Source organism: Halyomorpha halys, unplaced genomic scaffold (assembly GCF_000696795.3).
Source record: "Halyomorpha halys isolate HHAL.00 unplaced genomic scaffold, Hhal_1.1 Scaffold100.1, whole genome shotgun sequence".
NCBI lineage: Eukaryota > Metazoa > Arthropoda > Insecta > Hemiptera > Pentatomidae > Halyomorpha > Halyomorpha halys.
In genome coordinates this window covers 1,334,477-1,350,340 of record NW_027112088.1, presented here as the reverse complement: position 1 = coordinate 1,350,340, position 15,864 = coordinate 1,334,477, and the positions used below count along the sequence as shown (strand labels likewise).

The 15,864-nt window shown below is 30.8% G+C and overlaps 1 protein-coding gene and 1 long non-coding RNA gene across 3 annotated transcripts in view; one reads left to right on the top strand and one right to left on the bottom strand.

Annotated features, from left to right (window-relative positions):
- Window positions 1-15,864, top strand: part of LOC106677474 (TWiK family of potassium channels protein 18) — a 168,850-nt gene that overhangs the window by 130,880 nt on the left and 22,106 nt on the right. The window contains exon 1 of one of the 2 annotated variants that reach the window (XM_014415439.2): window positions 11,882-12,715. The exons of the other annotated variant lie outside the window; for it this stretch is intronic. Within the exon in view, the coding sequence (XP_014270925.1) occupies window positions 11,908-12,715 (808 nt within the window). The 5' untranslated portion in view covers window positions 11,882-11,907. Of the gene's footprint in view, window positions 1-11,881; window positions 12,716-15,864 lie in introns of those variants that run through there. 2 annotated transcript variants of the gene reach the window in all.
- LOC136796411 (uncharacterized) overlaps window positions 1-15,864 on the bottom strand; it is a 171,198-nt gene that overhangs the window by 143,106 nt on the left and 12,228 nt on the right. Inside the window, exon 2 of the long non-coding RNA XR_010844126.1 lies at window positions 14,565-14,674. This is a non-coding gene — a long non-coding RNA (uncharacterized lncRNA). The remainder of the gene's footprint in view (window positions 1-14,564; window positions 14,675-15,864) is intronic.

Below are 15,864 nucleotides of genomic sequence, written 5' to 3'. Positions count from 1 at the left end.
ATATAATTCTATTCGCATTAATTTATTTCGTTTTAATAATTTATGATATTTGAATTTTCTCTAAGATAATTCTAAAAGTTGATTCACCCAGAAATGCTATAAAACAAGGAGACTAATATATCCTTGAGGAGCGTATATCTTCCTCCTGGAAACGGCGACACGGAATTCCCGTTTTAACAGCGTCTTCTGAACGGTCCTGGACAAATGCCATCGGGTGAGTCTTCTCCGTTTATTCTTGAAATCTGTCCCAAGCCGTGTTTCGTTAGATTTTGTTGATACCGGTGCCGATCGAGAGAGAGTATTAGATAGTTTGTATTATTGACCATTGTTTCATGTTATTCCAAAAATTTTTTTGCTTATCACTGACGAGCTTATGACTCGTTGATAACTCAAAAAAATGATTCGAAGTTAAATAAAAATAATTTACTTATATCGCAGATATAAGACAGAAATTAAAAAATGATTGTTTCAATTTGATGATAGATATAAAAACAAGTGGTATCACACACAAATGCCCTCAAAATACAAAATTTCTTTTAATTTTACGCTATTTCTTTCTATACCCTTTAATTACTGAAATAAGTTATTATTCAAAAGCAACAACCCATAGATGTAAATATAAGCGAACTAAACATGTATTGCTGTAAAAAACATCAATTACTGTTTGCATTTCAATTAAAATGTTTAGGGTTTTTTTTTTCTTTCAGTTTATTTCTTATCTAAAATACAAAATAGCTATTTAATAGATATGTAATAAGTAGTAACGAAAAACGAACTGTTAAGCGTGTAATCCGTGTGTAATATTTATGAATTAAAAACTTTTTTATTCTCCTCTGTTGTAAGCCCTACAGCAGATACGTTTATTTTACATAAATGGTGCATAGCGTTTTTTTTAACTTAGGTTATAAGCATAGATCAATAAAACTTTGTTATCTTAAAATTAATTACTACAAGAGTATCACAGTTGTATTATAGCCAATATAAATATTTAACCATTGTTTTGTTTAGTGGCGCCAAACTTCACTGGTCATATTCTATCCAATTTGTGTGCAAGGTGGGGTGTGAAATATGGACATTGTTGAAAAATATTGCTTATTGTCAGCTTATTGTTGCGATTATTGTTGCGAGGATGAGCCTCGTGTGACCTATTCTCAGCCTGATCAGCATTTGCAACTGGAGGTACCCCAGGGCTTGACATCCTTTTTAATCATTTTTAATTTACTCATTGGGTTTTCATTCCACAAAGTTTGCCATTTATCTTTTACTTCCTTTCCAAGAGGTTTGCTCATTTCTGATGGAGTTAAAATTGCTTTACCCCGTCCCAGAAGCGCGACTCGGATGCTCTGGATACATACAACCTAAACCTTTTAAAGAGCTTAATGAGTCTGTAATTATTGTTATATTGGTGTGGTTCAAAGACAGAAGTGAAGTGTTGCTGCTATTGCATTTAGTTCGGCAGTGAATATGTTGCATAGTTTGTGCAGTTTAATTTTGTACGTTGAGTCATTAGTTACAAAGAATGATGCTGCTGATTGGTCTGATTTTGCTCCGTCTGTATAGATTATAAAGGATTCGGGCATGTTTTGAATTAGACGAGAAAAGTGGGCTTTATATTCAACTGGTTCGGTATTATTTTTCGGGTATTTGGACAGGTCTAGAACAGTTTTAGGACGTTGGAAGGTCCATGGTGGATGATTGTTTTCGGATTTGTCAATCGTTATCGTGTTGAATTTTGTTTTTATGATTGGAGAGGTTTGTCGGGGGGTGCGGTCAGCAAAGAAAAACATAAATAAACAAAACCATATTTATTTATTTTATGTCGCACCCCCTTGTCTTTGTTGACCGCATCCCCCCCCCCTCCGACAAACTTCTCCAATCATTAATTTACGGTCAACTATCTATACCTCATTACGAATTTTATTTTTGTTGAAAAATATTACAACATTTTGAATTAAAAATATATTTATGAGTTGGATGTTTTGTCTGTGGATATAATTTTGAACTGTAGTTTATGGCTAATTTAGATATTCTGAACGAAAGTGGCGATAGTCCGGATTCAGCGCATAAACTTAGAATGGGGCTTGTTCGAAATGCTCCAGTCGCAATTCGGATTCCGGCGTGATGGACTGTATCCAGTTCAGCAAGGACTTGGGAACGAGCCGAGCCATAGACGAATGACCCGTAGTCCATTTTCAAGCGTATTAACATCTGATAAAGTTTAAGAAGGCTAGATCTATCGGCACCCTAGGAGGTACGGTTAGCCTTTTGTCGTAAGTTAGGCCTAAAAATCTAAATTTATTTAACCATATTTCTTATTTATTTAAAGTAATATAATTTCAGTTGAAGGAAAAATTTCCGAAACGTTTAAAGATAAAATATCCTTGCATATTTGTATAGTTTTACATCAGATCGTAGCTAAACGAAAACTACTGAAACTGACACGATCCATCTGCATATGATAACAAACAAAACAGCAAACGACGCTTAGATATGTTTTGATTTAGCCCGGTCATCGTTACTCAGTTTCTTTTAAAATTAAATGAAAAATAAACACTCTTGCGCCGGACATTCCATAAGAATAATACAATAGAAATATTTGTTTGATTATATACATTTTTTCAGAATCCAATTGTGGAGTTTGCTATCAAAATTTAATCCATCCACTTTCTAAAAGTAAAGGTTTTGACAATTTTTTTTGCCAAAACTTATTCAGCAAAAATTAAATTTTTACCTTGGAAAATGGGTGTTACAGTTCAATCTAAAATTCTCAATGCACCTTACTTTCTCACATATCACGTCATCCATGATGACCAGTCCTTCCATGATAAACTTCCTAACCACCTAAACCCAATTGTGTTTCAAGACGATAGCCTCAAGATTTTCAACTCTATAAATGTAATTATAGTTCTATCAATGGACTAATTCTCCACAAGTCTTTATTATGCCATTGTATAACGCATGTCACATTTACTTATTGTATATATTTTTAACACAGTTAATAATAATTTATTTATTTGTTTATGGGGCAACTCCAGCACAAATACAGTTGGCCTGTAAAGTACGTAATAATAATAACAATCGCCAAACTATTTGATTATTGTATAAGCTAATAATAAAACAGAATTCCCAAATGGTGAATTAAAAATCACTTATATAACCTAATAACAAACAGTAAACCAAAACTGGGATTATCTACATTAGTCAGTGGGAAAAAACAGAACGGAAACGACATAACAATAAAATAAAAGAAACAAAAACCATACATCTTATTGTGAAGATTTTACAGCTAATAACAAGCTGTAAACTCAAACTGAGATTATCTACATTAGTCAGAGTGAAAAAACAAACAAAAACATTTCTTACTTAATAAAATAAAAGAAACAAAAACTATACACGTTATTGTGGAGATAGGTATTCTGCTCTAGGTGTAAGGCTTTGTGTTACATATATAAAAAGAAGTTTAAGATCCGATTGGGAGGGTACAGACAAAAAATCATACGACTGGTTTTGGTATAGATTAGTTTCGGCATGTACCGAATTCGGTTCTCATTATAGTTTGTTACAAAATGGATACAATCCTCCAATACCGTTTCATCACAAGCAGGACATTTTTAACACAGTTGTAAATATAAATAAATAAACTATGAAAAAATAGTAAAGATAGATAAATTATATTTTTTATTGTTTCTAAACCATGTAACACACGTCACAACATGTACAATAAACCATTTTTTACAAACATGATTTAGCGTACGTTTGATTATTATGGCATATGCAAAACATAATGACAATGCTTGCAAACCATGCTAGCAAAAACATTACCATCCTTTTTTGAAGATGCCACCTTAAGAATGGTTAAAAATTCTCATTTGTCCATAATTCTTACGCTTAAGAATTCACATTCGTTCTATTTTAGGAGATGTTCACGTTTAAAAAATGCTATTGTTATGAATTATTTAGGTTCTTACCTTATGAGCATTATGACAGGGTCGGAATCTTTCTTCCACAGTGGCTGAACGGCACTAATTATATATATAATACAACACATATCTAGTGCCTTAGGGATTTTTTTTTTAGTTTTGAGATCCTTAATTCATATTTTCAGTTTTGACACTTAGCCCTGAAACAGCCTGTATAATAGTTACCATTGCTAAAATCCGTTGCACAAAGTTAATTTTTTTTCAAAGAGAAACTTCGTTATTAGGAGTGTTGTTTACATGTTCTATTTGTTAAATAGGAGTACATTTTTCATCGAATACTATTGCTAGCTGAAGGACATTTCAAATAATTCCTAATATCGAGGTTTCACTGTACATTCACTACTTTTCGAAAGGACCAAAGGATTGTTGGTTTACATTTGAGAATAACTAAGTCCATACTAAAAAATTGTCAGAGCATAGCATCAGTAAACTGAAGTTATTATTGAGATCACTTAAACTGTCAATGTCAAACTTCTGATTTAAAAGTAATGAGATGGAAGTTAGGTAAACGGTATTATATTAACCTACAAAAACGAACATATGATAAAGAGTTCAGAACAAATATTGTACATGTCGGTATAAATAAGTAGAACCCATTTAAAGGTTATTCTTCATGAATTTAGATAGTTCTCTAGGTTTCTATTAATATTACAATACCTCTCTGTAAATTAAAGTTAGTAAACTAGGTGAGAGTGGAAATGTATGAATTGCCATCACAGAAAAAAAAGATTTATTAAATAAGATAATAAATACATTTAAAAAAATTGTTTACAAAACCTGATTTAAACTTAAATAAACTGATAACTTTTTTTTTACAAAATAAATAAAATAAAATAATAAATAAAGTGGAGGGAGGTAATACAGTATGGAAAGTAAAGTAAAAAAAAAAAAAGAAATTTAAAGTACTATATAATATAATGAATGAATAGTCTAACTAAATGAATGAGGCCGGTAAGTCCTATAAATTCAGCTGTATATGTCATGTTTTTACTATCACTACTTCAGAGGTTGGCAGTATTTTATTTCATGGCCGTCATAACTGTATTCCTGTCAATTTAATTTATTCCCACGCAATCTAGAAACTGAATACCATTGGCATGCTTTCGTGGTTCTTCATGAAATTGAATTTTTATAATTATATAATTAGGTTACGAAGAACGTTAACTATAGTAAAGGTGGAGTACCATGTTGTGTGGCAGTAATAGTGACTATCGCAGCTAATATGATCGTATAACCTGATATTTCCTGTCCTATTATCATAATTTACTCTATGTTTGGTAGTATTATCAACTATATAAGTATGCGTAAGAAAGTTATTGGCACTATTACACCATAAACCGTGGAACCAATGACTACTAAAACGACAGTTAACGAACTTAGCAGCAGTTGGCACCTAAAAATGTAGATACTTTTATTTATACTTTAAGAGACCCCTACACGATCAGTGTGAAAGACAGTCTTTTGAATGCCAGACCGAATTGAATCATAAAGAACTCTACCCTATATATCCGACTGGCGCCTACTAGTAATATCGAACAGATTGGAATAAACAGATCTTGTAATTTTAATAATATCTACCCAAATCCTTGATATTTATTATAATATAGTTCCATATAAGCGTAGAACAGTAAGCAGGGATGGGGAAGAATAATAATAATGAATAATGGGATATATGAAACTGAATAGTAATAAACGTGGATAGGAATAAACTAATAAACAGGGCACTGTTAGGTGGAAAAACAAAGGGTCCGCGCACTTTATGACTTAAAAGGTAAATAGCGTTGGGAAGCAGGCGGTTTTAACACCCCCTAGGGGAGCACTTGATTCTCTATGTATTTAAAACTATTCGTTAAAATAAAATAAATATTTAAATCATTAATTCATTTATTTATATTATAATATTTAGGATAATATTATAATAAATGCATAATACATGAACCCAAACGTGCTATCTCGTAACTGAAAAAATACTACTTAAGAAGCATATGCAGAAACGCACGAATTAATCTAGTATGAATGATTCATGATATAACCTGGAAAGAAAATTTAACGTAGATTTAGTTACGTATCCTAGGAAGGAGTCGATAAAAAAAGTTTGGCTTAGTCGCAAAATTAAAATTAAAATAATTTGATTAAAACTCTCCATTTAAATTATTTCTTTAATAAGAAATTTACTACGTATCTTTTAAGTCCGAAATAAATCTTTAGATCATTTAAAAAGAAAATCAAACCACTATTCAATAAAAAAACAACAACAAGTCTTAAAAAACTACATAGATTTTCTGCAAAACATTGTTTATGACGAGATGTCTCTAGAATGACGAGTTGATTTTTTATATATATATTTTTTGGACTTCGGAGGCACTATGACAATATTTGAGGAATTATTATATCATGAGCCAATATCCTTTTAGAAAATTATTAAGTAGTACCTCATGTATATAACTTAACTTTTTATTATATTATTTCAAAAATAAATTCAATCCTTTTTACTTTTCCAGACTCAACCTTGGAACAAACATATATTAATAACGATAGCGTCATAAAACTTTCAACAGATGATATGTGGTTATGACATAAAGAATTTTTTTTTTCTAGACGAAATGTCGGGTTAAGTTTTGGATAGGAATAACGTCTAATTTAATAAAGAATTTAAGAGATAACAAATGGTTAAATATTTCCTTGAAATAATATAATTGTTTAAAACATTGTTCCAACTGATCTCTTCCTGGTTTTTCGTCTGATCCGGAGAACAATTTTAACTCCTGTATTTAAATTCACCTAATTTGTTTTTTGCCTTGCCAAAAGTGTTTCTAGGAAAAAAAAAACCTGTGACGCTGGCAAGTAAAAATATTGTGATCATTACGACGTGACTGTCCCTGCTCTCAAATTAGCTAAGATGACTATCATATCTTGGAACTCATTCATATTTCAGTTTGTTTTGACTCTTTAATTCAATTTAAGCAAAGGTGTGCAAAATTCTGTTTGAACAATGGGCGCCAGTTTGAATTATCTTTTAATATCGTTCAGTAATGAATTACAATTTGCATGATTGCTCAAAGAAACATCTTGTGAAGTTGAGTTAACTCCTGCTAGCTGCGGAGGAGTTGAGAATTATTCACTTCTAAGAAATATGAGAACCGACTCTCAAAGCACAATCCTAAAAGCCTACTCCAATCCAAGGTACTATAACTACGTTAGTAAGATTACATAAGTAATAAATAAAGTAAATTTAAATAATTTCATTTTGCTCGATACAATATTCAAAACTTGACAGTGGTTATGTCAAAACTTGACCATACAATCTAAATCTATAGCAACTTTTAATTCTATTAAAATTTAATTTTTTACACGAAAACATCATTGAACCCACAACCGTAATACAGGCGAAGTTAGATCAAAATTATATTATTTACGACTCAATTATTAGTCATAAAAAAGTAATCATGACTAACTTTTTATTATTAGTTCCGTCTAATATAAAACGGTATTCGAAAACAACATTTTATTTTAAAAAGTTTAGTCATATTTCATGATTAATTGTAAAACGGTTTATTTGTGGTAGCCGTGAGCAGCTAAGCATTTATAGTAAAACTATATTTTTTTTTATTAACATTATAATATAATATTGTCCAATGAATTTAAGTGTTTTATTTATTAACGGTTAATTTATTTATTTTTTAGTCCATCAGTCTTTATAATTGTTAACTATACATTATTATTTAAATTAGAAAAATCAGTCATCGCGTTCATTATATAGAAATTATTATATTTTATACTTAAGTCACAGTCTTTACTATGAAACAAACATCACAATGCTAATAACTATATTTCTACCGGAGGGTACGAAAAAAAATATATCACAATTGTTATTTCATTACGACTTTGTTTAAGTATAAATAAAAAAAATTTCTGATTTTATGAAAAAACTGAGCAATATCATTGTTCTTATATCTTCAATAAAAGCTGACTATAGATGTTCAATTAGATAGAGTTCAAAAAATTCTAACTCTAAATGGTTTGAACATTATTATTTTTAATACCTACAAAAAAACAAATTAGTGATTCAGAATAACTGGAAAACTACAGATGTTTGGTAGACTATTGCCATCCATTTGAAACATAATGAAATTCTCTGCAACTCAAAAATAAAGATGTTCATATATATTTTTTAAATAATAACCTGAGTTGGTTTAGAGCTATTCAATTCCTTGGTTTATTTATTTAAAGAAAGTTATGATAAGAATTAAAAATCATTTTACTAAAGTGAATGGTGTTTAAGTTTAAGTTCTCTACAAAACAAAATAATAAAACAAGCAAAATATAGCAACAAATAACAAAGTAGTTGTAATACATATTAATTTATTTATTGTAACCTGAATAATTTATAATAATAGCATTTTTTTTAACGTGAACATCTCCTAAACACAAAGTCGGTGTACGACATGTCACAATCTCACAAGAGGAGATCATAACACAAAAAAAAAGGCATTCCTTCCCCAATGGACCCGCCCCGCTAAGACCCCCGGAGAGTGACGGTCCTATATAACTTCTGAAATGTTAGCTTAGAACGGGTAGAGGAGACTTTGAGATCGTAAAATCGAGCAATATTTAAAAAGTGCCTGAAATTGGAAAATGGCGTGAAACCCTCCACTCCCGCCCTCCATGGTAGCTTTACTTATCTAACTTTTTAAACAGACTATTATAGCGAGTCGGTTGGTCACGGTCTCACAAGAGGAGATCATAACACAAAAAAAGGCTATCCTTCCCAGCCGGACCCGCCCCGCTAAGACCCACCGGAGAACGAAGGTCCTATATAACTTTTGAAATATTAGCTTACAACGGGAACAGGAGACTTTAAGATAGCAAAATCGAACAATATTGAAAAAGCGCCTGAAAAAAATCCTGCCCTCCATGGTAGCTTTACTTACGCTTGGGAAGAATTCCCAGCCCTAAGTTAGATAACATAAAGATGAAAAAACACAAATAAAAAAAACTATTTGAATATATTTTTATTCGAATGAAATTTTAGTTTAAAATCTATTACAAAAAAATGTATTTAGTTTTTTTGTAAATTTTTAATAGTATACAATTTTGGTTTAATTTTGACAAATCCTCAACTCTTAGTGTAAGTAATCCAAAAACTAAATAGTATGAAAATCAAAATATATACTTTTTTGTGTTTGGTGTTCTGAATGTATCGTCTTCATCTAAAATTGAATTAGTGGTTATATCGCAGGGATTAATTCATATAACTGATGCGTTTTTTCCTTCCTTGCTGAGATTTAATAGAGAAAAAAAACAAATAATCTTGTAAATTAATATGACAATATATTTTTAACACTGAACCATCAAGTCAAATAAATAATAACATAACCAACCTTAATTTTGATCCCTCAAATATAATATATTATACCAAACATACCAGAGTGAGAGAGAGAGTGAAACGAAGAAAAACTCAATAAATATAAATAATCTATAGCATGGTAAGAAAGTTCTGTTTGCGAAAACGTTCTAAATGCATAAAGGTTTCTTCATGCATAATGTCTTCTGGCTTAGTAAAGATTGGTTTCCCAAACCCGAGGACTAGCTACTGTGTCGGTGGTATTGGTTTATTCCATACAGCCATACATTAATTAATTATATTCTATGAAATCTTTGTTAGACGGTTTGTTCAATTATTCTTACTGATATTATTTATTAAGTTAACTATATCAGTTTTACTAATATACTACAGTATAACTATATCTGTTATATATTTTTGTATATATATTTCAAGTATTTATGGATGTAACATATTTTCCATAATCTTTTACTAGACTGCAATTTATCAAAAATTAATTTCCCGTACCTATCACCATACATTACATATTTTTACCATGTATCACTGATTGACCACTGAATTTTTTTCTCAAACTTTGTACCTTTGTACTCCATTTATTTTTTATTAGCCACAGAAATGCTCTTGGTAAAAAGTAATGATAAAAACCAAGCCATGAAAAAAATTCTACTCTACAATTTGAAAATTGTTTCAATCCTATGTCGCCTATCCTAATAATCGTTAATAGCCGCTGCAGAGGCAATAAATTTCGCGGACAGCAGTTTAAAGTTTCGCAAAGCCCAGTTATGAAGTTGTGTTAAATGATTCATATATACTTCTTAAACAAAACTATTAAAACACATAGCATTTTATTTGTATTTTGTATGTAAATTATTTTCACATACGTCCTAGACCTAAATTTTAGTTTTCATTCATTCTATAAGAAATTTTAAATGAATATTCTTGTCTTACAGTGTCGAGTTTTTCATTTTCTACTGAAATCCAGAAACAATTATAACAATTACATTTTTTTTCTTAAATTTCTTCGTAACTTGAATTTAAAGTTCGGTTGTACGTGCCAACATTAAGAGTGCTTCTTAAAGATATTTTTGAGTAAATTTTAACTACAAAGTGTAACGAATGGTACTGATGTGATTGCAATGCACTCTAGCGTCAACGGGCTGAATTACACTACAGACCTATTTATTAGAGAACAAGTTTAGTTTTAATAAATAACTTTATTTATAGATAACTCCAAGATTATTTAAACAACTACAGTTTAAAAAAAAAGAGACCCTAGAATCGCTGATTAATATATTCAAATTAATTAAACCTTGTTTTTAGTAGGCAAGCAGCTCCCTTGTTTTATTACTCCTTTTTACTTCACAAGGTTTGTTTATGTTCTTAAAAAATATTATTTTCAAAAACAAATAGATGCCTATCTGTTAATTTTTCTCTAGTATTACTAATCGTGAAGCTTTTTGATATGAAGTGGTATTAGCTCCCATTTAACCATCCCATGAGTTTTTATCCACCTATTTTTCTATTTACTTCAATGTTATTGAAGTTTTGTGGGGAATTTCGGATCATTATATTATGAATGAACTGTATTAACATTATTTCAGATAGTAGAGACATATGGGTAATAAATTCGTTAAAAATACTAATTTTAAAAATTATAAAAAAATTGTAATAAAAAAGAATATAACTTAAAAATACTCTGTACTTAAATGAAGTGTTGAATTCCATCCACAGTAAACTACCTTCCAATGTTTGGAGAGGTAGTAAAGCTACAAAGCATCCCAAAGAGAATAAATTAATACAGAATACAGCCCTCATCTCCCGAATCATTCGATAATCAAAATGTAGTTTTATTTCATTGAATATCGTTCAAGCTTTGCCACGTGAAGAGATATTATGTTATAGTAACATAATAACATTATAGAATATAGGGCCCCCTGGATAAAGTAATAAACTATTCATCAGTTTTTCACATGACACATGTACTATATTAAGTAGATCGTTTTATAACATACGTTATACATAATATCACTGGTTTGATAAATTATTATCTATGTGAAAAAATGTATGCCAATCAAATTAAACAAACTAACAAAGTTTGTTTAATTTTGAACTCGTAATTGAAAATGTGACTTCACTTAAGTTGGCTCAGTTTGCACTGTAGCTAGTCTTTTATAATCAAATAAATACACTTTTTCTTTTCTGCATACTTAATAATATGATATTATTGATTATTAATAATAATATTATATCATAAGGTCATTATTAGCCATTTCATTATTTTATTAATTTACGGTAGAATTTTGCTATCATTAGGTACCTCTAATTCATCAATTTCTTAAAACTTTTTTTTTTTAAGATTTTGAACTTTCATTATATAAGGTAAATTAATATATAAATTTAAGATTTCTTCAGAGATTTCAAAATCTGTTGGGGCTGTAACAAGATTCTAGCGCTACCTGTTGCATCGGCTAGCAACTAGAGAAAATCGATTTTGCGCAATGCCGGAGCGTTGACTATTAATAACGCAGGCGGGTGCTCGACTAAATTTACCCCGACTGTTGGGTCAGTCGGTAGTTGTGTGTCATGGCAGACGAGGAAGTGGAGGGGGATCCACCAGTGCGGAGGCCACCGCGGCGTAGCCCGACGACGGGGCACAGGAAGCGGCGTCATCCGGAAGTAAAGAGGAGTCTATCTTCTCCGAGGGAGAAGGAAAGGCTGACAAGTTCCGATGAGGACTTCATTGACAAGTGCAATGAGATCTTGGAACAGGCCAAACTGATAAAGCGGAAGGGGGTGAACAAGGTCGATGATCTCGAGCAAGAAGAACAAAACTCCGAAGATTCAAAATTAGAAGATGTACCAAAGCAATCTTGGTTGAAATCTCTGTTTACAAAAAAGGAGAAGTTGGAGGAACCAGCAAAGGATGAAACGAAAAAAGAAGTAATTGCGGTACCTAAAGTTCCTAGCGAGCCTATCGATTGGCGCGAATTCAAGCGTGACGTGAAACTGGAATACGTAAAATTTAAAATAGAATTCCGGGACGAAGTCGAAAGGTTGAAGAAGTTGAGGAACCGGTGTATCAGCGACCTCCTCATCGCCTTAATCATTTGCGGGCTGGGTGCTTTTGTCTTTAAGTTCATCGAAGGGGCGTTCGAGTCTTATTACAAGTGCGGTGTAAAGCGAGTCAAGAGGGACTTTATCGACGAGTTGTGGCGGGGCAGTCACTTCTTGCGGGAGGACGAGTGGAAATCAAAGGCTCGGAGGAAGTTGATGGAATTCGAGAACCAGCTTCAGGACGCCTTCGAAGCCGGCATGAACAGCTACAGCGGCCAGAGGTCGTGGAGTTTCATCAACTCGTTCCTCTACTCTCTCACTGTACTCACTACCATAGGTCTGCATTATATTTTACATTATTGCTTTTCTCATTTGTATCCTATCTTAACCAAAAATAAATAATCATAGACAAAATGTTACCACACCATCTTACCAAATCGTCATAAACAAATGATAAATGAATCATAATTTAATTAATACAGCTTCATATCCGTAAAAAGGTAGATAACTATAAATAAAAACATGTAAGCCGGTATACTTTGTAGCCATAAATATCAAGCGTAAACTACCGGTGTTTGTGTTTGCTAGTAACATCGAGTCCTCCAGGGTGCAATATGGTTGTCTTATTTCGGTAGCTGTACTAGTTTGGGATATATAGGGAGGGGAGGAGATAGCGGCTAGCCAAGGGAATCTTTGTACTTCGACTAATTACTGTTTCAAACCCATAGAAGAAAGTTCATTACACTAACGGGGTTTGATTAACTTTATAAATTGGTTGGATTAAGAATTTATAGTCAATCTACTGTATAACTGAAGTTACTGAAAAATAAAATCTTTAATAACTTCATTTGTCAGGTTATTTAATATTTATATTAATTATTAATATTAATAGGGAGCTTTAAAAAACGGATTATTAGTATCAGCTTTGCCATTGAATTTAATTATGTTTAAGCAGTCATTGTTTGCTAAATATTTGAGGTTTAAACAGTCATCAAACGAGATGTTTACTGTCGTCATTTTTTTTTTTAAAATTACCTTTTGGTTTACCTCATAGATTTTGAATTTTTTTCACATACTTAAGATGCACATGACCATGTATTTATTGGTCGAGTACAAGAAACAGACGAGTGTATTGCAAATTTATTTACTACGGAGCATAACTAGATTGATATAGAATTTATTGTATGTGAATACAAAGACTAAGTAAGCTTAAGGACAATTTTAATGACCCATATACATCAGTATTTAATTTTAAATTAATACAAAAAATATTTATGTTTAAGAATAAATTTACATAGGAAAAAGAAAAATATTTTTAACCTGAATAAAAAGGAAAATGGACCTTGACGAAATAAAAAAATCAATACTTCCCCTGACGATTTTATTTAATATTAACCGTCTTCTGGTTTATTGATATTAGGATCGTCATTATGAAAATCCGCATAACCAAAGACCTTGCAACTCTTAAGAATATTTATTTGTTTCGGTTAGTTACCTTTATTGTTTATTTCTTTTTAATGTTAGGGTTTGTTGCAAGAAGGTGGCTATCACAGGGTTTTTTGAACTTGGTGTAATATTTAGTCCGAGAAAAAAATTATTACTTAGTTTTGCACCAGACATTTGTAGCTTTAATCATTAGTTCTCGTGTTATTCAATAGATGGAGCTCCCTGCCTCGTTAGACATAACAATTGATAATATTAATTTTTATAAATCAATACATATACTGCATTTTACCATAAGTTTTAAATAAATAAAATCTTAGAGTCGTAAAAAATACATTCCTAATATGCAGGAACTGTCCATGAAATTGATAAGAAATGTTTTTTGTTTTCTTATATAACTTAGAAATCATACTATGTGTGTGTGTATTTAAATGTTAGTTGATTTGGCAAACTAATATTAAAAAGGCATTTCACTTTTTCACTTTCATATTTCGATGATTTAAATATTTTATAAACAACGATACAATGATGTAACATATCATTTCCATTCTGTTTCATGTTACTCTTGCCTATCAGTTTGTCATTGAAGTTCATGTTTAATATTTTCATTTCGGATAACTTTATTAAAATATTAATAATGTTTGTACAGTACGGATATAATTTCTTTTTTCATGTAATTCTACATGTGTATAAATAAATCTATTTTATTTCTATTCTTTCCTCAACTATAAATATATACGAACCGTGGAAGCGTGTCGATAGAGCCTGCGCTGACCCAGTTGGCATGTCCAGTCTGTTCGACAAGGTTTAATAACGTGTTTGGTATTTCTGCTAACATTCCTGAATCTGTCAGCTATATTAAAATCAAATTTAGTAACTTAATAGTATAGCCAGAATAATTAATAATTATAATAATAATAATAATAATAAGTTATATATAAAATTATACAACACAATACACACACATACGATCTTGCATTTTTTTTACAAACATATCACAAAATTGTTTGTCAATAAATATGTTATTTGGATCTATTCAACGATCGTTATGAATCTAATGAATAAAATTACAATTAAAAAAAAGGTTGTGTTCCAAGAAAGCCTAACTTTACTAACTCCATCTTTGGATTACTTCCCTTGTTAACCTTGTTGTCATGTGGTGTTATGAAACATGGCGATCTTCCTTATCTATGGGTTTTCCAAGCTGGGGACAGCTGAAAGAAGAACGAAAAATGCTAAATTGATGACGAAATAAGGTTAATTAAAGGTTGACACTTCGCCTTGCCCACTGCAACACGAATAAGCGAACTCATGATTCTCATATTTAAACACCACATACGCTGCATGCTAGAAATATAATTACCATTTTTATTATAATCATATTTCTTTTTATAAAGTGAAGCTTTGTAAAAGATTTACAAAATCTATTTTATAAAATCAATCTCATATAGTCATATGTTCTGATGGAAGGAGAATAGTACTTATCTCGATATTATTATTCAAAAACTTGTAGAGAACAATTTTAATTAAAATCTATTTATTTCTTGAATTAATGATGCTTTGAAATTACTCCAAGGCGCTTTAGATATTTTGTAAAATTGTATAGAATATAAAAATTAAACAAATAAACTTCTGTCCTCTTAAAAATAAAGGGTCTATGAATGTAGATAATTAAAAGGGAGTACTGAACCAGTAATAAATTGGAAGAAAAAAAATTAAATAATGATAATTATCTAAAAGGATAAATAAAATTTGTATACATTTTTACAAATAGATAGCACAATTGTACATAATAAAAGCCGTGTACTTATCACTGTTGTGGTATCGCGGGTGCTGAACGTTTCATCAATATAAAATTTATGGAAGTATTGCAGGCACTGTTTAACCCCTGCTCCATTCATCTTAAGAAATTTGATATCAATAGAAAATTTATGATTAAAATTTTAATAATTTCTGCAATTAGTTAAAAATTGGGGGAAGGATAAATAGATGACTAATTAAAGGTTCAATGAATAAATGTTATTTTGAGGAGTGGAGGGAGGA